At 50.3% G+C, this 24,920-nt stretch overlaps 2 protein-coding genes across 2 annotated transcripts in view; both read right to left on the reverse strand.

Annotated features, from left to right (window-relative positions):
• Nucleotides 1-891: 891 nt before the first annotated feature.
• On the reverse strand, nucleotides 892-17,812 carry LOC122374315 (transmembrane protein 33-like). Its single transcript, XM_043352984.1, has 4 exons — nucleotides 17,782-17,812; nucleotides 2,995-3,244; nucleotides 2,399-2,532; nucleotides 892-1,907 (listed from the first exon to the last, which is right to left on the reverse strand). The coding sequence occupies exons 2-4, from the start codon at nucleotides 3,232-3,234 to the stop codon at nucleotides 1,682-1,684; spliced, it is 600 nt and encodes a 199-aa protein (XP_043208919.1). The 5' UTR covers nucleotides 3,235-3,244; nucleotides 17,782-17,812; the 3' UTR covers nucleotides 892-1,681.
• Nucleotides 17,813-18,409: 597 nt separating this feature from the next.
• The window catches only part of LOC122374316 (exosome complex component RRP46-like), a 7,455-nt gene continuing 944 nt past the window's right edge, over nucleotides 18,410-24,920 (reverse strand). The window contains exons 3-5 of the mRNA XM_043352985.1: nucleotides 19,858-19,979; nucleotides 19,453-19,593; nucleotides 18,410-19,021 (exon numbers count right to left, since the gene is read on the reverse strand). Coding sequence (XP_043208920.1) covers nucleotides 18,740-19,021; nucleotides 19,453-19,593; nucleotides 19,858-19,979 — 545 coding nt within the window. The 3' untranslated portion in view covers nucleotides 18,410-18,739. The remainder of the gene's footprint in view (nucleotides 19,022-19,452; nucleotides 19,594-19,857; nucleotides 19,980-24,920) is intronic.

The raw sequence follows: 24,920 nt of genomic DNA on the forward strand, positions 1-24,920 counted from the left end.
CCGGAACATCCGAAAGTGCGTCGGTACCTGCCTGGGAAGGGTGACAATATGCAAGTCATGCTTGCTGGCACATATGCACGCGCCTGCCGTGGTGAGCTCACTGAACTCATTGTATCGCCTGCGGCGGTGCGGGAGCGACTTAATTTCAGTTCTCCGTGATGTGAAGCGTTCAAGGCACCTGTCTGCGGTCTGCGGGGGTCGGGGAATGGTCGGGAAAGACTGAACTCACGGCTGTGCCGGGTGGGGAACGGGTGGGTCACGCTGCATTGGTGCCGGGCCTGAGAACGTGAGGGCGAGCTGGAAGTGAAACAGGCAGGTCCGGCTGGGATTGGGGAGGAGGTGGGGCTGAGGGGGGAGACGGTCAGAAGGTGCAGAGAGTGGGTAGATTGTGAAGGGGACAGGCGAAAGCCAGAGATTGTGGGCTAAGCTGAATACGCTCGAAAGACAACAGCCGTGGCTGGTGGCTCCCTTGAATGAATCATTGACTCGACAGACGAGATCTGGACCGGTTGGAAATTTATCTGAAGGTGCGACGGAAGTCGTTATCTCATCCGCGTACGCGCTCGAGACACGATTATCGTCATCTCCACTTTTTGGATGTAGTTGATAACGCTATACGATCAGAACCAGTTTGAAACGGAAGATCTGAAAACGTTGACCTCCTAGTTCGCGTTCCTCTCCCAACATTGTAATGTTTTGAACAACCAAAAAAAGTTAATACCGCGATCATACAATAGTGTTCCAGTAGCCAAATGCGCGTGTCAACGAACTCTCGACGTAGATTATTGTCTTATACAATGATCATAAATAGAGAACTCAACTCGGTTATCTAGTATTTGATGATGAAATGTTCAGTATGATGATGACAGTAGCTGCATATAGACAGGAAAGTTGCAACTTTCGGTGGCTTATATTGACTTACGAACAGACAGGTAACATAGTGATGAAGTGCGGGGCCGTAGCTAAGCATAAAAAGTAGGAACAGGCTGCAAGAAGCAACATAATGGAGAGCTAAATTATAAATAATTTATTGCTTTATCACACTGACAAAAATATGAGATATTTGACACATACTATAACATTTCTGATTTCACGAACGATAAACGATAATTGATAGGATACACAGCTCCAAGTAGCTCAGACCAAGTACCTCCAAGACACCTTACCATTAATCACGACTAGATTACATCAGTGAATTGGGGAGTTGGGGATCCCTGAACATTTGACAGACAACACATACATGGGTGCAGGATCCCAATTTATCGACAGCGCTCTGTGAACACACCCAACATTCGATGGACCGCCTGAGACATCAGACAAAACTTGGACTTATACCTATACCACATACGGCTGTGAGACATACCATCACAAACGGTATGGCAACACATCACTGGGCAGGCATCACATTCACAACAGCTGATTGACATTGAGAGTGGAACCCCTATCAGTGGGCACTGGGCAGTGCGGCAGATAGGCGTAGCCTGATAGTCGACATGTTGACTGACCTGACGGTTGACCCTGCACCAGGTCACCGGAGGCAGCATCCGTTGACCTCTCCCGTTCACCTGGCCCGAGCAGCACGACCCACCGAGCTCGTGAGTCCAGGCTCCACGCATGTAAGGTCAGACGGAGACCCTTCGGGGACAGCCGACTTCAGCGCCCCTGGCGGCCGGGTCCTCCGTTACTGGGGCGCCCCCATGACGGGCGGGCTGAGCGCCGACACCAGCGCCACGCCGCGGTGGATGGCCGAACTAAGCAGCGCCGGACAGCGCGGGCTGGCCGCCTGCCGCTCCAGTGCCACGCGCAGCTCGGCGAAGATGGTGCGCGAGTAGGGGTTGCGGCGCGAGGCGTACCGCAGCGACAGGAACCGGTAGTAGATGAACGGCACCAGCAGACTGCCGCGGCCGCTGGCGAACAGAGACACACCGGAGTCAGGTGGTGGGTTCATCCGCTGTAAATTCCAGGTGTGGGTCTCATGGACGTCGGTCAGAACTCAGAACTTAGATTTATAGCTGCGTTCCGAATCAACGAGAGAAAATTTGAAACACATCAACAGAAAGCAGTTATTAACACCCAAGTCCAGTTAAAGAATTCAGAAACATTTCAGCAAAAGCATTTCAGAAACCAATACAAAGCAGCGAGTACACCATCTAAAATCTTACAAGTTTCGCAGCCTGTGCGATGAAAAGCTGCTATGAATATGCCTAAAATATGCAATAATAGTACTGAGAGTCTCACAATTATCAGTTATCATATGCACTAGCCATTACGCCAAAGATATGGTTTTGTGGTTGGCTATTCTAAAAGCTTGCCGGTTCTCCAGACAGATTTTATTATGCGAGACGACCGAAAACAACAATTCCAACACTGCCCGTGCGTTAAATGGCCGCATACGTACACAAGCAGCATGGCGACTGTGTAGGGCATCAGGACGATCTCGGCGATGGCGATGGCTCTCAGCATCGCCTGTGACTTCAGTTCGACCAGGGAGATGAGGTAGCGCAGCGGCGCTGCCGAGCTCGGTCCCAGCAGCTGCGGCAGATGGCGCCGTCACGCACCGATAACACCGGGCGGTCGTCAACACGGCACGACCGGCGGATATCACAGATGGAGCGGCGCCTGTCGGCTGGATGTAATCCACCCTGTCTAAGCGCTTCATTAGCGAGAGGGCATTTGTACTAGTCCCACACACATACACACACATACGGACACACTAACGGTATTTGTTCACTTACATTCCCAAAGAACCCCTCCCCCTCCACAGTCACACATATGAACACAGCCTTCGTCGACTTTCATATAATCAGCACCTGGAGCCCCCTCCCCCCAAGTCCAACGGCCCAGTCAAAACCATCCAGCCCATACACGCAGCACACAATGCTGTTTGTTTACGCTCACATCGAGTAGCGACAACTCCCTCCCCCCCCCCCACCACCCCGATTAGCAAACACTTTCACCACACAATACCGACACAGACGGCCTCCATCGACTCACATCGAGCAGTTGCAGGGTATAGCTGGAGCTGTGCAGCACGGCGAACAGCGTAACCGGCAGCAGCACCAGCGTCAGAGGCGGCGGCACCACGAACACCAGCGCGTACATGACGTAGTGCGAGGCGTCCTCGAGCACCAGCCGGGCGCCCCACTCGCGGGTCAGCTGCGGGGGAGGCAGACGCTGACGCAGTCGTAGCACAGAGGTGAGCAGCGCTGCTAGGAGAGCGGACACGTACGCCATGCGCGCCGGGCTGTAGGGAAAAGAGAGAGGAGAAGGGTCATCAGTGAGATTCAATACGAGATCGGAGTGTGGGTGCAGGGAACGATGATGATGACCTCAGACACACACAAAGCGGAAAGACGGAGCCTCAGAGAGTCCCCACATGAGACCGGAGTGAGGGTACAGCTAATGATCTTTGACACACAGCGGAGGAACGAGTCCTCAGACATAGTGGCATGTGAGACCGGGGTGTGGGTGCAGGGTTAGGCGATGACAATCACTGTCACGATCAGTCTACATTCTACAACGTGACTTTTGGATGGCAGCGGCAGGACAGCGAAATGAATGAAATGCGGCCCGACGTAGAACAACAAACAGTGATGATGTCAACAATATCTGATAAGGCATTCAGTCGTCCACAGTTCCTGGACAAACAAGAGGACGAAAGCTGGGGTGTCTATAGGTAAAAAAGTTTTCGATCGAATGCAGTTTGCATTTTTATTCAGATGTGCTAAATTGGGATTTTGGGGAATAGCCATCACCGAACAATCCAATCACCAAACGTTTAAATAAATACATGAAAGGTTGCTATGCCTAAATCTTGTCTAACAGTCTCGGGAGAACAAATGTACGCATACCCAAAAAAAAAAAAAAAAAAAAATAGAAAGAGTAAATAAAAAGTATCATTTTTCATTTCTATCATTTTCATCGTCTCTCGACTTCCAACGCGTTCTTACAACATTTGAAGCTAAAGATACCCGTGCTACTGCAACGAATCATCCTATTTCCTAACGGGGAACCCTGTTTAACGATCCCTTATTTCACCACCACAAAACGACTCAATCCACATTCCCCGCACTTTTACAAGATATTAATAGAGGGAGCAAAAAATAGCGTCCGGGATCAATAAACGTGTGAGCATCCCCCGTTCGGCGTTAACAGGCATTCTTTGTTCGCACAGTAGGTATGGTCCAGGCAGCTTCCTGAATCCTGTCCGTTACTGATAAGAACCTTTATTTGACACGGCATAACTGAATCGAAAACTTCCAAGCCAGATAAACAGATCGATCCTGATGATCGCGATGATTAAGTTCTTTAATTTGATTATCGCAATGATAACGTTTAGTTATCAAAGCTATAAACAATTGTAAATGGGAGCAGAAATGACGTTGCGATGGAAAAAGTTCGCTAGTACTGCAGCTGATAGTAGCATCATCAGCAACCGCAGTCGGGGTCATAACGCACCACTCCTCAGAGAGGGGGGGGGGGTATGCCCACCGCGCCACTCCTCCCAATCTCTGAACGGTGTGCGCGTGGGAAGCCAGCTCTGTGGTCCCACGCCGCCGGCCCGGAGACGTGACACGTCCTGTCGGGATCGGCGCATTTTTCTCTCATCTGCAGGCCGCGAGCCCATGCAGCCCGGCTGGAAAAGAGTGCTGCTCGTCCGACGGCTGATGGCGGCCGAGATACCGGGCTGGGCGGGACGACCGGAGGCTGGCCTCAGAGCGCGGTCAGACTGCGGGCGGCGCGGACACGGAACGGATCGCGGCACCTGTCACACGCCGCGACATGGCGCTGCTAGGAACCATGCAGGTGAGGAGTCAAAACTTCTAGGTCATTTTCTAGGTCAGGTCAATGTCCAGGTGACAGGATATCACCGAAGGTCATTTTATTTTGAAATTATTGAACAAAGTAGGGCGTAGCTCTAAAAATAAGAACTAGAGCATCGAAAAAAAAACATTGATAAGTCATTCGTAAGTATGACAAATAATTGACTAAAATTTAATGGCTTGACTTCAAGAAGGCAAAAACCGTAAAAATGAAGTTGTTGTGGAAAAGTTTACAGCAATACTTTTGCCATAAAGTTTGCACAAAGATTTTACCAGCATCGTGCTTCTCTCGTTGAGAAACTTGAAAATTCGACCAGGCTCAGGTCATGACCTGACTTGGGAAGGTCATGATGCATAGGTACACCCGTATTGATGAGCTGAACACATCCAAGGTATTGTCATCTCCCTATCTTGTGTTTATCAAAGTTATTGCAGAAGACTGCTGGTGAACTTTCATGACCCATATGACCTTACTAACGGTAGGTACTAGGTATCATGTCAGACATTGTGAGGTTCATTCACATTCAGTGACAACACAAAAGTAAATATTCTAAATAGTCATATTCTATTATTTAGAATATTTAGATCAGAATATTTGCTTTTGTGTTGTCACCGAATGTGAACTTACGATAGGTATAACGTGGGGTCGCGGATGCACTTTTTTTTACTTCGGTCCCTATTCGATATTTATTTTATGAACGACGACTTGTACCTAAAAATAGTGTGACTTAAGTTCGAAAAAGGCAAAATGCAAAATTTTGCAATTGACATAAATGGACAGGTTGTAAAATAATCGGGTAACTTTAAACTCTCAGGAAAAGTGATAGTCAAGCATTAATGGTGAACTTTTAAGACCGAAGATGAACTTGTGAGTTGTGAGTAGTGACCCGACTTTTTATATGGTAAACAAATGGCCGTGTCCGTGACCGTTAATGACCGTTAACCGTTGACAAATGGCATGACTGTTAACCTTCCAGGCGGTGGGGGGGGGGGGGGGGCATTTTTTGCCCTACCTTTAGTTTTTTCGATATATCTCCAGAACCACTGCGCCGATGTCACCAAACTTTCAGTACCCTCCCGTGAATAGCTTTTGCACATTGTGACCAAAAATTTTTCCAAAGGCTATGATAGGTTGGCCGTTAATGACATCGGGGTGACGTCATTTCTGCCATTTTCGACCCCAAAAAAGTATCGTGGGAAGAGCTGTCAGGCCTACAGCTTCAGAGATGCACAAACATGTTTCGACATAAAAGGTGTAGAATCAACAATGCTACAAAACTGGTGTCTCGGATTTTTGAAAGTTTTAGATTTTGACCCTCAAAAATAAAAAATAGATTTTTTTGAATATACAGGGTGTCCCAAAAGTAAGGTCATCATTTGTTTTGGCCACACCGCCAAAAATACGCGATGGATAGAAATAAATAGGACATGATACGAAAGAGCATTTTATAAAATTTTATTCTGATAACATATGAGTCAATACATTGGCTCGTAGCCCCACATTTGCTGCTTTTCTGCATGGCTACCATTTCGGGCCGCGTGCATGAATAGACTGCGTTTTACTTCCTCCACTATTCTGGAGCGATTCTCTGGTGAGATGCCGCTTATGTTTGCTCGGAGGGATCATCCTTTAGTTCTTCCCGGCTCGTTGGGTTGTCCTAAAAGACAACCTTTCCGTTGTGTACCCAGAGAATAAAAATATGAAGGTGTAACGTCAGGTGCCCGCTGAGGCCATTCAATGGCGTTGCCCTGACTGAAAATTACGCGATCTCACATCCACTCTCGGAGACAATGCATGATCTTCAGGACGGTGCAAGCATAGTCTCCATCCGGCTGAAACCACTGCTGGTTGATGGTGTCGGCACAGCTGCGTTGCGACGAGCGGAAGAACCACTGGGAGGACTCTCGGCCACCTCTCTTGATTTATTTTCACCCGATTCCCGCTGTCGTCCTCAGGACCTCGAAGCACTGGTGGCTAAGTATACATGCCCTGTGCGTACGTTATACCTTTTTTTCTGACGTTTTACCGGTTGAGGCGAAACTATGCATGAGTTCAGAGATAGGGCGAGCTGATAGGGTCTGCTTAGGGCCGAAAACTGGGCGGTATTTACCCTTTGTTTTAATGACGGACCCTCTCTAAGAGTTGAATTTCGACCTTCTCAGTTGTATGCCTACTGCTCGGTGTAGTTATGATCAAAAATGGTTTAAGCATGCAAGAAAATAATTTTATGGATGTACCTTGCACGTGTTAAAATTGGAATTGATTCGGACTCTTACTTCTCGAGATATTTAAGTTTTAAATCATGACCTTACTTTTGGGACACCCTGTACTAGCCAAAAAATCCAAAAGGTTTCTTGGATTCCAAAAAACCGGAATATGTGACAGCCCCTACCACCTTCTATCCACACACCAAATTTGAGATCGATACCTCTTTTTTTGGCCAAGTTATAGCGAAAAAACCGTTCAAAAGTGATGACGTCAAGTTTTCAAACTCAATTTTTAGCAATTCTAGACCTCGTAGCGCAAAACAAGGACCACCATTAGACTCCCCGTGACGAGCTGCATCGAGTCAATACCTATTTTATGCAAAACTATCAACTTTGAAATTTGACCTTTTTTGACCTGACCTTGACTTGACCTTCACCAGAAAGTGACCTAAACCGTACCTGTTGGTCTTATAACCAACACCATTGAGTTGTAAATGAAAAATTGGCCATAAAACATGCATCGCACGACGCAAAACCTTAGTAAAGTTGGGTTCATGTGCTGAACCTTGGTGACCTGACCTGTGACCTGAACTGGTATTAGCAGTGACCTCTAATAGCAACATATGTACTAGGCAACTGACGCCCTATCGCTGATTTTCGACAAAATTCGTTTTGCTCGGTGTTATAGCGCATTCCCTAGAAGACCCGTGAACGGTGAAACATTTTATCTTTGACCTGACCAGTGACGTCATCGGTGACCCCGAGGTCAATGAAATTTGGTTTCCTTCAACAAATTCGACAGGGCTATCGAACGCCCTTTGTATTTTACGAATTCGTCCAGTAGTTTCGGAGAGACGGGGGGGGGCAAAAAATGCCCCCCCCCCACCGCGCGGAAGGTGGCCGGGAGGCCCACCGCCTGCCGGGTTACCAATGACCGTGGACCACCATGCTAGGATTGGAATGCGTAAATACTACGAACATAACGTGCTTGAGATTCACAACAAAAAGCCAGTCGAAGTCCAGCAGGACGGTCTTCTTATCCATGAGACAGAATGCCTGACAACAAAACAGGCAAAATTGGGAAGGATCGAGCCAGCTCCGATTCTGTGTAATTAACAATTGACATGGAATCCCAACTTCCCACAAAGGAAAACGAGATGAATCAACGTTTAAGATCATGAAAAGTGTGTAGGTACCCGCGATCCCGAACCTTTTGAGAATCTCGGTGCAAACCTTCTCATCACGATTAATCGATACTTATCAATCACCGGGCTGCTGAGGTGTACCCGCCACTTTTTGTTATCTCCAACACACTCTGGAACCACCGAATCGTGGGGAGATTATATTCCAAGGTCTTGCTGTAACGGTTCTCACTCATCTTCCCATGGCTGGGATGCGTGTGAACAGTTCAGTGCTGTGTGTGGTTTGTGAGCTGAATGCGATTTGTTCTAACCGTCCCATTGGCCAGTTACAAGGGCGAAGGTGAGGTCGGAATTTGCGGAAGGATGGCGTTGTAAGCATTTTACGAAACACGGTTGATAACATTTTGAGGAACATCGAACACGAATTCCGCAGCTAACAAGCTGTGAGAAAGAAATGAAATCCGAGTGTTAAAGCGGAATAGGTACGCCGTAATACAAGTGATCAGACAACGGGAAATTAATGGCTCTTTGGAACACTATTTTTGCCTTCCAGCATTGCGCTGACTATTGTCTGCTTCACATTCTAAACTGTCAGGGCAGCTCATGCCACTTTTTGCTCGGAGTGGCTGAAATCAAAGATCATAAAGACGTCAATTGGTTTTCGCTATTTGCATGGCAGTCGTCAGTCACTTTTTATAGCAAAATGAGTGCTGCAGAGAAAACCCTGCCGCCTGCGTCATGTTTTGACTAGGTGTGAACTGAACTAAGCATCTTACGAGGTCGTCGCCGAAATGATGACCATTAGGCACTGACCATTAACTTATTAGGGCGTCAGGGTTTTCAGTTTGCATGAGTACAACCATAGATGTCATCTATGGAGTTCTGACTGGCGGAGAGCTACATTAAATACAACTGGACAACAATTCTGATGGCATTATGTTCCGTTTCCCAGATTCTACTGTTTCTGCTTCTAGCCGGCCACGGGCTGGCGGAGACGCCCGTCTTCAGCGGTCCCCGACCGAGCGCCCGTTTCATTCCGCCTCTCCAGGACGTCAGCAGCGCTTCCGGAGGCATCATCGACGTGTTCGTGGAGGACCAGGAGGCGGCGCCTCCGTCCGCAGACAGCGAGACGGCGCCGCCGCCCGCCGACGACTGCATGCCGTTCGCCAGCGTCCCGGGGCTGGTCGGCAGGATGATGGCCGGTCAGGCTCCGGCCACCTGTTCGTTCGCGGACGGGTCTGTGGGCGTGTCGGCCGGCCGGACGCCGTCGCCGCCGGCCGCCACCGGGCCGCCGCTGGAGCCGCGCGCGCCGCTCGCACCTCTACCACTGCCGGTGGGCGCCGACCAGCACCTGGCCTCGGCAGTCCGCCAGCTGGACGCCATGGTGCGTCTCGAGCGGAGACTGAGTGATCAGTTGCCCCTAACCCCCGAACGGCTGAACACGCTGCACTTCAGATCAGACGCTGCGTCACAGCACCAAGGCCGCCGCGCACTCCGAGACCTCATTGTCATCCAGCTGGCCAGCAACAGCTCCACCAGAGCTGCATCCGCGACGACCACCACCACGACCACACAGAGCAGATCCGGCAACGGGAGGACCATGCGTGTGACGGTGCGCAAAACCATGGTGGGAGAAAAGCGCGTTCCCGGCTGCGAGATCGAGCCCGAGATCTCCTGCGACAGGAGTAACAAGTACAGAACAGCGGACGGCAGCTGCAACAATCTGAAAGTAAGTTTCTTTTCTATTCAATTGCTAAAATCAGTCTCTGTCTCACAAGGCTGCTTAGTTCATGCATGAACTCCTGTTATTCTTGGCATCGCTTGCAGATGCATTCCATATTTGCGTATGGATCTGAGCCCTCGTCGGTACCGCAAAAAAGTTAACGGTGTATTGCTCCCCAGCTCACCCCGATGTCTTGCTTTCAGACACCCTCGCTGGGTCGCAGCGGAACTGGCCTACACCGTCTCCTGAACAGCACCTTCTCGGACGGGATCTTCGGCCCGCGCCTGCTGGGCAGTGGCGGCTCCCCGCTGCCGTCCGCTCGCCGTCTGTCGGCCAGCCTTCTCTCCACAAACGCCAATGCAGATGGCCGCGTGGCCGTCAGCCTTCCCGTGTTTGCCGAGTTCCTGTCGCATGACCTGCAGCAGACGGGGGTTTTCCGACTGGAGGGAGACAGGCCGCTGGACTGCTGCGCCGCGGACTCGCATCCGCAGTGTCTGCCGATCAGCGTGAGCGCCGCTGATCCCGTGTTCGGTGCCGCGGGCCGGCGATGTATGAGCATGACGCGCTCGCTGCCGGCACCGGAGCGGCAGTGCCTCCCGCGGCCGGCAGCGCCGCTCTCCCGGCAGACGGCGTTCCTGGACGGCTCGGGTCTGTACGGCGCCACCGCGGCCGACACCCGGCGACTGAGGGAGCTCCGGGGCGGCCGCCTGCGCAGCAACGACGGCCTCCTGCCCACGCGCGACGCCAGAGACGCGACTGCTGAGAACACCATCCTGAGCGCAGTGACTAGCGGACGGCGGAGACGGGACGCTTTTGGTAGACCCAGCATCGGCTTCCCGGGCAACGGCCTGTTTCCGCGACACCCGTTCAGTGCGCAATTCGGAGGCGTACTGCAGCCACCACATCTAGGGCCATTCGAGCCATTCAACACGCCATTGGGTGTACCCATGGTCATGGATATACTTCAAAATGGACGCTTCGGCGACTTCGGGAACGGTTTTCTGAACGCTCCCTTGCAGCAAAACACTCCTGTGGATGTAGCGCATTTCGGTGCAGGTCCACAATCACATGTAACCTTCAATAACGGATATGTAAGCACTGCGACCAAGATCCAACACCCTACAGCAGGCAACCCACTCGGAAAAACACTAAGTGCATCTTCCTTTCTACAGGGCGGTCCTGGGGACCTAACAAAGGAACCAAAGAAATATCCGCATTTTAAGGGGGATGATAAAATCGGAAACATTTTTCCACATCTGCAAAACAACGCTTTTCCCTCTGACACCGCCGATAAAAGATCCGAATCATTCCCGTCCGTTCCAAGACCATCAGGTCGTTATGGGCCCCCTAAAGACTACGAAGGCCATTCTGAGAAAAATGATTACCTTCCAAACGGAAAAACACAACTCTTCCCAGGGTTCAATGAAGAGTTCGACCGCCTTTTCTCAGATAGACGTCCTGCAACCGAAAACTCACCCTCCAAGAACGAATTCCTTGGTCGAATCGTTGCGGGTGCGCCGGGAAGCACCTCTCCAGGATTCTCGCCGGCCAGCCAGCCACTGTCCCGGGGTCCACAGCGAGCATCCGCCGACGAGGTGGAGGAGTTCCTCCCCAGTCGAACACCGCCCCGAAATATCGCGCCAGGGCTCATCTCCTCGCGTCTTCGAGCTCCTAGCGAAGTCCGACCGCAGCAATTCAGCAGCGCGTCTGTTGATCCGACGTTAAACGAAGTAGCTCCTGAGCGAGGCCCACTGAATGACGATCTATCGATAGAGGTAGGCTCACCGATAGGCATTGTCGATCAAAGTTCCCTCATCGATGTGGACGTGGATGCCGACGACGAGTCAGAGACGTCAAGCAACTCATTCTTCGCTCCATCCGCTGACCAGTCTTGCAGCGCTGGCTGTCGCGACTGCACCTGTTTCGACGCAGGCAACCATCGTGCCAACGAACAGTTGCACGGAGCATTGCTGCACACAGTTTGGTTGCGGGAGCATAACCGCGTGGCGGGTGAGCTCGCCGGGAATCACCCGGACTGGGACGACGAGCGACTGTTCCAGGAGGCGCGCCGTGTGGTCGTGGCCCAACTGCAGCACATCACCTACAATGAGTTCGTGCCGGGCACGCTGGGCTACGAGTACGCGGCAACGCGCGGCCTCCTGCCGCTGTCCGTCGGCTTCTCGCCGCTCTACAATGCGTCAGTCGACCCCAGACCGGCCGTCGAGTTTAGTACCGCGGCATTCCGAGCGGGACACAGCAAGCTGCAGGGTATGCTGCGACTGGTTTCCCGCAGCGGTCAGGTGGACAACTCCAAACTGACTGATGGCGCCTTTAACCCGGCACCGCTAGTCGATGGAGGCTTCTTCGTGAGGCTGGCGCGCGGCATGATCGACCAGCCCGCCGAAGGCACAGACGCCAACTTCGCGGCGGCCGTGCACGGGGAGATGCTCGGCGGAGTCGACCTGCCGGCGCTGACAATACAGCGCGGCCGCGATCAAGGTCTGGCTACGTACCCAGCTGCGGTGCAGCTTTGTCACGGCAAAACCCTCGCGTCCTGGAACGACTTCTCGACCTTCATGGACGCTGAGGTAGTGGAAGAACTGCGTACCGCCTACGCCGATCCGTCTGACGTGGACCTCTACATCGGAGGCATGATGGAGCGGCACGCGGAGGGAGCCGACCTCGGGCCAACGTTCCAGTGCCTCGTCGGTGACATGTTCTACCGGCTGCGCGTGGGCGACCGCTTCTTCTACGACAACGCCGATCAGGCGGGCACCTTTGACGATGCCCAGCTGAACGAACTACGAAAGGCGAGCATGGCGCGCATCCTGTGTGACAACGTAGGCGGCGACTTTGACGGCGTGCAACCGATGGCAATGCTGCGACCTGACGAAAGGGAGAATCCAATCGTGTCGTGCTCCTCGCAAGCGCTGCCAAGAGTCAACCTTGGCGTCTTTTGAGAATTTGCATCGGCGCATGAGCACTGAGCAGTGCGACCTTCCTCGTTATCAGTGCGGAATGCGCACCCTTGCCGAGCATTTTCATGAATACATTGATTTGATGCGCATGCATACCCCTGCATATCTGTAGAAAAGCAATCAACGTCCCAACTTGTTCTTTTTGTGCGACAACAACTTTCGCTGTTAGATTGGCGTAGGTAACTCTAATTCCGCTGAAAAAAATGGTAACAATCTAACTCTTCCAGAAGCAGTTACGTGAGGACGACTATCGCTTAGCTACTGCATTATGTGTGCTCATCGTGACTTTGCCGTTGATATGTGCCATATGTAGTTACTACTTGTAGCGGCTTACAGCCGTGACATATCGAGTAATACATATTTTGAGCCTCGTACCTGTATGTTGTGTATCCACGAAGACAGAGATATGACATTGGCTATCAGACATTTGAACTACATTTAACACTTCTAGCATGACGGTATTGTGACACGAGGAATAAATTATCAACGAGGAAACAAGATACACCCGGGTTACAGGGGAAAAATGCATTTCACTCAATAAACAGTAGGTAGGCGCACGAATCGCATTCCGCAAGTTTGAGCCTACCCAGTGTCCTATACGAATTTGAAATTAGGGGAATACATGTTACGATAAATGCAGAGTGGATGATGAATTGGTGAAACAGGTAGGTGAGCAGTGAGCACAAACAGGGTGGAAACCATTGCTGTACCAAAAAAAGGAATCATGTGGTTATATCACAAAGTTGGAAAGCTATGAGTTTATGGATGATGAAACACATATAACAACTAACAAGAGTACATTATTCCTGACCTTGGAAATTGAAAATTAAGATTCCAAGAGCACAACCCGTAACCTCAAAGGTTATATCAAACACAGGCTAGTATGGACTGCCCTGCCACAGACCATCCAATCAGAGTTATGAAGTTAAGATCCTATTAAAATTCCTGAGTCAAACACAGCAAGCAATGGAGTGCATAAAGCCTGGGCTCTCCAACTTCAAACAGGTGATGGCTATCTAGCAAAAATGAGTGCATTTCTCATGCACCAGCAAAACATCTGGTGCACAAGGAGGACAAATAAGGTAGACAGTGGACACAAATATGTAGTGGGTACTTACAATATGATTGGTACCAGGTATGCCATGGCAGCCAGAATCTGGAAGATCCTAGAGCAGTACATGATAAATGATGTCAAATCCCTGGAAACATGCTCTTTGATAGCATGAATTCCACCAGATGGTACTGGTCCTGCATCTTCAGGCTCAGACTTGTTCTCACTAGATGATGATTCTGCCATTTTTCAGGGTATTTTCAACCTGAAATGTAAAACAGCATTAAACTTTCCATGAAGTTAGAAAATATGCATAAAAGAAGCAGCAACAGCACAGCAATGAAGACAAGGATATATTCAAGGCAAGCATGTCAGACACCATTGACCATACACCATGTTTGATGTTACAGCCTGGAATTGCTGAAATAAGCATGACAGCACCTCTTTTGATGGGTATCAAGGTGCTTCTCAAGTAAAGCACCTTCCTGGGTGTCATCTTCCAGTAACAGTTACCTGTGTAGGTGTGAATGTTTGTAGGAGTTACATAGGTGTCAGGTAGTTGAAAGGTTGGGCAAGGACAGATTAAGCTAGTTTTGAATATGCTTTTTCAATACAATTTATTTTGGTGCCCTAGTTGGCACAGACTTAACATTTGATTCACCAGATAACTTGTAACACACTTTTCCAGCCTTACTTAACACCTAATTAGCATCTAACTAGCACTTATAACATGTGTATAAACCTGCTTAAAACCTATGTATTCAACACCTCTCACCATGTCAGGAAGGTATAGTCTCTCTTGAAAGTATCGCGTCATGGGCTGCGCCGGCTCTGCGAACTATTCCATTCAGTTTGAGGACCCCAGCAGTGAGGTCATGGCCTGTATCATAAAAAGTACGGTGTAACACGATTCTACGACAGCGGTAGGAGGAAAACTGCTATATGACGCAGGCACCAGCGGCTGACAACTGGGTTAAAACAGGTGGAGGCTGACCAGAGGTCATGCTCGTATCGCTCGCCTTGACCCCGTCCCCCGCCCCAGGCGGATACCGGCGCCGCTAGGGTTCACCAGTCGAGCGCTCATTGGTCTGCCTTAGTGGGCGCCAATCACTCGTGTGCGTGACGCGTAAAATCACAACGAAGCAAAGTTCCGCCATAATCCTACTGTGAAGAGACCTTCTGAACGACGTAAACAGGTCATGAGAGGGGGCAGCCCGGCATCAAATAGGATTTTTAAAACGAAGACAGCAGGACGGTCAATATTTTTTTGTCGCCGTTCACTAACCGGCTCGTTAACCCGCGCCCCGTAGGGGGGGGGGGCCGAAACGCCCCCCCCCCTGTCCTTTTCGGTCGATATCTCCTAAACGGCTGGAGATATCGCCACCAAACTTTCAGGACCCCTCCGGGCATCAATTTTACACATTGTGACCAAAAATTTTTCCAGAGGCTATGATAGGTTGGCCACAAATGACGTCAGAGAGACGTCATGTTCTGTCATTTTCGACCGAAAACAGACCTTCGCGAGAAGACCTGTCAGGACTACAGCTTTGAAGATACAGAAAAATGATCACGACATAAAAGGTGTAGAATTGACAGGGCTACAAAACTGCTATCTCGAATTTTTGAAGTTTTTGAGTTTTGAACCCAAAAAATCAAAAAAGCATTTTTTTATATATTCGCCAAAAAATCCAAATTTTTTTTTTGAGTTTCGAAAAAACGGAATATATGTGATAGTGCCTACCGTCTTCTATCTACATACCAAATTTCAGATCGATACCTCGTTTTTTGGCCAAGTTATAGCGAAAAAACTGTTCAAAAATGATGACGTCAAATTGTCAAACTCAATTTTTGGCAATTCTAGAACTCGTAGAGCAAAACGAAGACCACCATTAGACTCCCCGTGACGAGCTGCATCGAATCGATACCCATTTTATGCAAAATATCAACTTTGAAATTTGACCTAATTTGACCTGACCTTGACCTGACCTTCACAAAAACGTGACCTAGGCTGGCCCCAAAGGCTGCCTAACCCACATAATCGCATTTGTCATGTAAAATGGACCATAAAACATGTATCACACGACACATTCATGATTCATATTGTGACCCCCGGTGACCTGACCTCGCTGTGACCTGACCTGGTATCAGTGACCTCAGATAGCAAAGTATGTATTTGACGAACAATGTACCATCGATGGTTTTCAATAAATTACCAATTTACTCGCTTTCACAGCACATTTCTTGAATTGCCTGTGAACGGTGAAAATCTGACCTTTGACCTGACCTGTGACGTCATCGGTTTGACCTAGGTCAATGAAATTTGGTCACAAGGTAGTTCCCGGGTGGGGCTATCGAACGCCGTTTGAATTTTGAAAATCGACCGGTAACTTTCCGAGATCTTAGGGGGGGGGCCGAAACGCCCCCCCCCCCCCCCCCCTACGGGTGGTAGGGTCCGCCGGTAGCCCTACGGGGCGCGGGTTAAAAAAGAGAACTTCAATTATGGGACTAATTGGCTAGAGAAAGATTTTTTTTGTGATTTGAATCCGCTCGCGGGTGCATATGCAACCACGGATGCATTATGTTAGCGGGCGCAACTGATGATTTTTTTCGTATTCAGGCATGGGTTTCTGGATTTTACCAAGAACCTGTGACAGTCGTGCCGATGACGGGTCAAATTCTTAACTTTGCAACCAAGCAAATCTCAACAAAATCTCTGCGAATAGGGTAGCTTCCGTTGATCACATGCCTGCTGCCATCACAAGTTACCGGACGGCGACTGCTACCTTCCCCTATCCCCCCGCAGGCCGCAACCACTCCCCAAGCTCGCCCCGCCGCGCTCGCGCTGGCTGACTCTGCGTGCCAGGCTTCGGTCAATCGGTCAGTGCTACCAGCGGCTCTCAAACTTTTCCGCCCAACGGCGGCTGGAACAGGTGGCGCCTTCGCTCAGGGTCGCGATACTTTCAAGAGAGACTATACCTACCAGGGACAGGGTCTGGGGTCACACATGAGCCCCACAAGGCCCCATATATGGGAACCTCATATGGTCCAAAGCCATAAGACCCCACCAGATTGTCATTTTGTTCAAGGTACCCAGGTACCAACTCACAATTGCCATATATTTTGACTTTGAATTGAATGAAGCAGCTAGAATAACAATGAAACATAGTTACTCAGCAGTCAGCTAGAAATGATTGAGCCCAAGCATGATGCACAAGATATTCTTATGCTACTGCAACAGGTAAAGCTGAAATTTTCAACATTCCAAACCCAAAAACCAAAGCTAAGTGCAAAAATAGTCAATTTGCTTTAGCTCCAAAATGCTCTTTTTAAAATGCACGCTATGTTTCGAAAACAGAAAGCGATGGCTGATGGGGTAATTCAATAGAAATCCAACTGACAAACTTTCAGCAATTAACCATAACAAAATTTTTCACATCCTTAAAATCATATCAAAATTAGCATCAATGTTTATCCAGCCAGAAATGAGTTGACAATCACTATGTTTTCTCGACACATCCAAATGGATTGAACTGAATTTCGCATGCATTTTTTTGGATACTATTCACCTTATGCAAAAATGAGCGTAAATATGGCTTCAGCCTTATCCTATAATTCCTATACTTACAATTTTCAATGATGTCTAAATGACATGATGGAGAAAAAAAACATTTCGCAAAATTTCAAGCTAACTTGCGCCATGAAAACGTAGGTAGGTAGTAAATCTACTTGATAGTGCTGGTGCCTGGCAGCCAGACTGACTATATTGATATATGACGAGATTTATTCGGTCGTTTACATATCACACAGACAGTTATTACAAATGAGAAGTCAGCTAAAAATAAAAGAATTAGCTCACCCTTCTCGCCTACCTCCGCCGACCTCCGCCAACTCCGGTCCCGAATCTCAATCTCTGTTCGTTAGCAGAACCAGCACGTTGGATGAGCTCTGCTCCTTGCTCTGCCCTATGGAAAAGCTTTTAGTTTTTGAACTTGAGACGTTCCATGTTGATGTCTGTTGTTATTTGAGAAATGGAATTCAGTAGCCAACAGATTCGCTATTCATGTTTTTGTAACTATCTTACACCATTGGGCATTGACGCGTTAGCGTTGACTACCTTCGCTGGTCGTCATAGAAACTGATTCTGCGATAGCGTTAGCGCAATCGATCCCGAACAGGACGATGTTTCACGGTCGTCGCAGCGCATTTCGCGAGCCGACGTCACACTTGTGGTAAATGGTGCTATGGGGCTTGTTGGTGTTTCCCAATCCATGGAAGGCCAACTGCTGGCAGCGTCGGTGAAACACCGCCCGCGGCCCGGATGTCTGTGTATTCGGGGTCTAATTGAATTAAGATGAGGCAACTAAAAAAATAATAATAAAAACTTATTTCATGACCCATCCCAGACCTCCGATGTTCCACGCAATGCTATAGAATTCTGTACAACGAGCCGAATTTATCTAAAACTAAGAAGGCCTCAAACCGGATTCATGGTTATCATCTTTATTCACGGTGCCTCCTCGCCATCCAAGCTATCGCTACGAATATGTTTTCGATGAATAAGCAGCACTGTTTAATGAAGCGGTGCGATCACCAACCGCGTGTCCACCACGGTAATACGTCAGCAGCCGTCTGTTCTGTCCGGCAGTGTTTCTGCCGATCACCCTGTCACTTACGTCAGTATCAGCGTCGGTAACTATCGAGCGGCCGACGGAAGTCGGACGGTCTCAATTCAGTCTCACAGCACCACACGAACAAATGGTATGCTCACGGTGCTCTGCTCGTACCGCACAAGACCACAGCAGGCTATCTCCTATTCACGACGTTGACTGTTCTCCCGCCTGCTGCCCGCCCAGTCGCCGCCATGACGGTGGCATGTCCTCGGCACGCGACGGACCCGCCCACGGGTCGCGCGGCTCCTTGCTGAATTTGGCAGCCACGGCGCGCCGGTAGAGCTGGCGCACCAGCGCGGCGGCGCGGCGGGCCTCGCGCAGACAGCTGGTCAGCTGCTCGGCCGACAGCTGTCCGGCGGTGCGACACGCCACCAGCCGCTCAGAACCCGTATCGTAGACGGCCGTCACAGAGCCGCCGCTGCTCCCCTGCCGAGCGGAGAGCGTACCGCGCGTTACACAGGTCGGGCCGTAAGGATGGCTGATAGCGGTGCAGCGGTGGGAGGTAGGTAGTGGTCGATGTAGATGTTTACAGATACCTCAAATACGAAAGCTATGTGGACGTGCTGTTGAAAGAGCGATGCTGCCAATGTGATAATGCAACCGAGACCGACCCAAACTATGTTACTGCAAAGGTGGTCAGGGAGAAAGCGTGCCCATGCATGTGCAAATGCTGCAACGTAACTTTTTAATTAACGAGCCCAAACATTGAAAAGAAGCTTTTTCCATCTAACCACGGGAACTCCTAGCATGATGCAACCAGTAACCGCACCGCGATCGTCCAGCAGAATTGAGATTCCCTCCAGCCATTCGAACGGACAATAACCAGGGTGAGGTCCGGGGGTCGGCTCGGGACTAACCTGTCGCTCGGATGGCAGCGGATTCACCAGCACCCGATCGCCGACGGGCACGCACGTCACCGCTGCCGGCAGGTACTTCATCGAGAGCGACGAGTCGAGCAGCGCCAGCACGGCGGCGTTCACACATGTCGAGAGCAGCAGCTGCCCGAGGAAGGGCACACGATGCCGTGAGGGCGATGGTTGAGACAACAGGGCGCGCATGTTCAGCAGGCTAGGACGCCGCAGAGTTATAATTAGACATCGGCAGTAACTCATTGCGACGAGACGAAACGCCGATCATTAATGAAAGTTGGAAATGAGTTTATGAATCTTGTCAGAAAAAAAAATGCAAATATCAGACAATAAATTACAACGCTGGCTGATGATCGGAGTTCGGACTCAGTCTACCGACATCAGGCTTCTCACCAGATCATCGGTCTCCAGGACATTGAGCACCACGCTGACGGCAGTGCGGGGGTGCAGAGCGGCGAACACGCACTGCTCCAAGGTGGAACGCACGAGCTGTTCCACACGACGATCCTCGACTCCTGCCGGTGCAAACACAAACACGTCACGGACGAGACACAGCCCGAGCGGAGAAAATAAGAAAAAAGAGAAAACAAACAATCAATTACTCTCTACCCACCACGACCCTTTCAAGAAAACACAACACTGAACATCCAGAAAACAAGGTGCCAGTGTATAAAACTGCATAGGCGTAGGAACAGGGGGGGCCAGGTGGGCAAGTGCCCACCCACTTTTCGAGGTGGGGGGGCCAACCATGTGTTTTGGCCCACCCACTTTTTACTCGAGGCCCCTCGTCTCGATTTGAGAGGACGTCGTCACCGTCCAGAATAAACAAACTCCGTAAAAATAAGTTCCACGAATCCCCACGCACGGACTCCAAGGGGCCGTGATGGATCCAAGGAGGCCCTCTGTTCATACTTGTCAGTCGAAGCCCCTGAGACTGATGGCCTGAGAGGCCCTAGTGGATCTGAGGAGGCCCCAATATCCACACTGGTCTGGGGAGGCCCCTGACACTGGCAGTCTGGGAGGCCCCTCTATCCGCACTAGTCAGATGTCTGAGACTGGTGGTCTGGGAGGCCCCTCCATCCACACTAGTCAGAATAGGCCCCTGACACTGGCGGTCTAGCCGAGGCCCCCTACCCTCACTAGTCAGAGGAGGCCCCTCTATCCTCAATAGTCAGATGAGGCCCCTGAGATTGATGGTCTGGGAGGCCTATCCATCTACACTAGTCAGAGGAGGCCCCTGAGACTGATGACCTGAGAGGCCCTTATAATCACACCAGGCAGAAGAGGCCCATGAGACTGATGGACTGAGAGGCCCTTCTATTCATACTGGCCAGAGGAGACCCCCAAAACTTTCGGTCTAGGAGGTCCCTCAATCCGGCACCAGCCAGAAGAGTCCCCTGAGACTGATGGCCTGGGAAGCCCTTATATTCACACTAGGCAGAGGAGGCCCCTGAGACTGATGGTATGAGAGGCCCTCATATTCACACCAGTCAGAAGAGGCCCCTGAGGTTGATGGCTGTGAGGCCCTTCTGTTCATATAACTGGCCACTGGAGGCCCCTGAAAGCGGTGGTCTGGGAGGGCCCTCTATCCACACTAACTAGTCAGAAGAGGCCCCTGAGACCGATGGTCTGAGAGGCTCTTATATTCATACTGGCCACAAGAGGCCCCTGAGACTGATAGTCAGAGAGGTCCACTCCTAATGAATCTGAGGGGGCCCTCTATCCACATTTACACTTTTCTAGGGAGGCCCCCGAGACTGATGGTCTGAGAGGCCCTTTTATTTATACTGTCCACAGGAGCCCCCTGAGATTAATGGTCTGAGAGGCTCTTCTATTTATACTTACCAGAGGAGGCCCCTAGGATTGATGGTCTAACAGGTCCTTCTATTTATACTAGCCAGAGGAGGCCCATGAGACTGATGGTCTGAGAGGCTTTTCTATTCAAACTAGGCAGATGAGGCCCCTGAGAATGATAGTCCGAAGAGCCATGCGGCGGCAACTGGCCGTGGCCATATTACGGCTCAGTAGGGCCCCACAGAGCTCATGAGAGCACCTCAAGGGCTCCTAAGTAGACACGCTTATCCCCATAAGGATGCCACGCCGGCTTCTGAAGGCTCCTTGTAGGCATCTAAGGGCCCTTTCCGGCCTCTAACGGCTCCACCCGCCTGTGATGGCTCCACGCCAGTGTTTATGAGCGCCACACAGCGGCGCCTTTGAGGGTCATACTAGTGTCTCTTAGGGCCCTATATCGGTGGCTCTGGGGGCCCCACACCGGCGCCTCTGTGGGCCACCGCACCTGTGCATCTCAAGGCTCTATAGGTACGTACATTTGAAGGACCCACACCGACACCTCTGAGGGCCCCACACCAGTATCTCGGAGCTCTGAAGGCCCCCAGTGACTCCGAGGACTCACCGGCTCCTGAGAGCACCATGTTGATGTCCAACGGCTCCACAAGGCCACTGAAGGCACCCCACAAGCTCTCACTGAGCTCTAATGTCCATGTAGGTACCGGCCTCTGAGCGATTTAAGCCAGCGCATTCATAGCTCCACACCAGCAATTGTAAGAGCTTCACACTGAAGTATCTGAGGGTTCCACACCGATGTCTCTAAAGGCCACATACCGGCATCTCTGAGGGCCCCATACCGGCGTCTCCGAGGGTCCACATCTGGCGGGCACCCATCAGCGACTGAAGGTCCCACACTGTCGACTCCGAGAGCCCCATCTGCGTCTGGGAGCACCTCTAAGTCTAATCTCTAAGAACCACAGCGGCTCCTCCGTACGAAAGATGGGCGTCTGCATGCCAAAGGGGAGCGGTTCTGAGACAGTAGGGCACCTACGTGCAATAGAGGGGCGCCTATGAAGCCCATAGGGGCGCCTCAATGCGAAAGAGGGGCGCCTCTGAAGCCTACATATATGGGTGTCCACATGCAATAGAGATCTGCAGACTGCAATTGATCAATGCCATGGGGCCTGGGGGTGCATTCATAAGAAACAGGAGCGCCGGCATGGCAAAGAGAGGCGCCTTCAAGTGTCCATAAAAGAGAGACGTCTATGATAAGCGCACATTGTATGCGATAACGGGGCGACTGTGGGACATATAGGGATGTCTCTGATGACTAAGTATACATAGGGCGCTTATATGCCAAAGAGGGCGCCTATGAAGCTAATGGGGGCACCTGGGAAACGAGGAAGACATTTGTGTAAGGGTTTTCAGGGGTCATGCGCCGTTTGCGGCAAATAGATTCTAAAAAAAATCGGAGGGGGAATAAGTTTTAAAAATGGTGCGCGGACTTTCCGCACTGTTCGCTTAACCCTCGCGGGCCCGGGGGGGCGTTTTTCGCCCCCCCCCCCCTGGCGAATATCTGCGATAGCTCCCGAACGCTTAGGCATAGGAAAGCGAAACTTTCAGTACCTTTTCTCCCATCAATTTGACATCTTCTGAAGTAAAAAATTTGGACCTAGCCCCCTTGATGACGTCACAAGGTCCATTTTGCTAGACCCCTGCACGGCAAACTTCGGCGTCACAGACGCAAACTTCAAATAGCTGCTAAAAATAGAGTTTTAGAGATAAAGACAAATTACGAGCACGGTTGTGTAGCGTTTGACCTAGAGAAAAATAGAAAACTAGTTTTGGTGACCAGAGGTCAGAGGTCAGGTCAACGACCCCGAAATGTGGTTTTAGTTTTTCGCAAATAACTTCGACAAAAATGGTCCTAGAGCTACGGCAGTGGTACCATCGCATTCGGCTTGTCAAGCCGCGTCGAATGATATATATTTTGTTCGGAAAAGGTCAAGTTTTATGTTGACCTCATGTGACCTCGAATGACCTCTGGTTGAACTTGACACATGAAAGGTTGTTTATGATGGATTTGTACCCGCTGATCACGAATCTGGCATCTATTTTCCTCTAAACCTTCATTTAGAGCTTCCGGATGAAAAAAATTGTCTTATTTATTATTACTAGCTTGAATTAGTGAAATAGCCTCTAGCAGGGATACTCTTCAGTGACCTTGACCTTTGAGCAGCCTTGTATCGTAAGATGAACCAAAAATAGGGAACTGATAAGCCTCAAAACATTTCAAAACATCTTGGAAGTTAGCACGCAAGATGTGCGAAAAAGTGCCAAGTTTGAGGTCAACTTTGAGCGTGACCTTGACCTTGACCTTTCACTTTGAGCACATTTTCAGAATCCTCAGAGTCTCTTCTTTCGTTTGACACCCAATTTTGCCGGTTTGATGCCGCCTGCCGTCTTCTAGAAGGCTTACTTTGAGATCACTACACATGTGCCGGTTTTTGCCTTTGACCTTGACCTCTGACCTTGAAAATTGACCTGAGGTCAAAAATTTTAGGTGCTTCAGAATCGTCTCGTAAGGACCTTTCGTTTGGTATCGCTTTTGTTTCCGTAGCTCCCTTATTTACGGAGCTAGACAGGGGGGGGGGCGAAAAACGCCCCCCCCCGGGCTGCGGTGGTTGGGATTACCCCCCGGGCCCGGCCGGGTTAAGCGGTTACGCCCCTGGGTACATCTGCCCGAGCTCACCTCCTAGATTTGGAGGTCATACTTGAAAGCAGCCAGCAGGACGAGGCAAAAGTTGGAGGCCCCTGAAAATAGGAGGCCCCCTGGAAAAGGAGGCCCCTTGACAGGGTGGCCCACCCACTTTTCATGACGTTCCTACGCCCGTGTAAAACTGAACCAATTTCCTAATTTAAACGGCGATTGAGAGACTCAGAAAATCCGCCTAACGATGCCTAATCACGAGCGAAAGCGAATCGCGGAGCGAGTCTTTCCCATGTAACAGAAAAATATCAGCATAAGCCGCCCGGCCAAGCCTGATCTGTAACACTTTTGAGGGACTTAATCTCAGCATCCCGATGTCTTTTTGTTGGATAGTTCCGCTCCATCCCTTCCACTCCGTAATTAATTATTTTTCATGCATATAAGTGATCACCGTGGCATGTTACATGCCAAGTCAGGGTTCCATAGCTGTTCCGCTAAACTACCGATTTCGACAGGCCTTTATCTCAGCAACAAGGCCGATTGACTTATTTTGGTAAGGTAGATTCATTCCCTCTACCAGGGATCAAAGTCTTTGTAATGCATGAGGGTTACGTACTGCATGTGTCACGAGAAAAATTAGGAGGTGTCAAGTTTATTACAATTAAAATTACTCAGCAATTGCTAGACCAATTGCACTCAACCTTGGTATGCTGGTAGGCACGTCCTGTGTCGGTTTCGCCCAAAAAGAACAGGTTAATCTTCGGCTGTATGGGATACGCGCACAATGCAGGGTCTTGACACAGACTGGTCCACCCCGAAACCGCAGTCCCGCAGCCGACTGGCCGGCCACCGCCCCGGGCGGTGCAAAGGCAGTCCCAGGCTCTGTCCGGCGGGCCGAGCTCTGCCGCGGGTCGCCCGCCAGGGGTGGGCTCAGGCAACACAATCAAACGACACAATC

This window comes from Amphibalanus amphitrite, unplaced genomic scaffold (genome assembly GCF_019059575.1).
Source record: "Amphibalanus amphitrite isolate SeventyFive unplaced genomic scaffold, NRLGWU_Aamphi_draft 001637F_arrow, whole genome shotgun sequence".
NCBI lineage: Eukaryota > Metazoa > Arthropoda > Thecostraca > Balanomorpha > Balanidae > Amphibalanus > Amphibalanus amphitrite.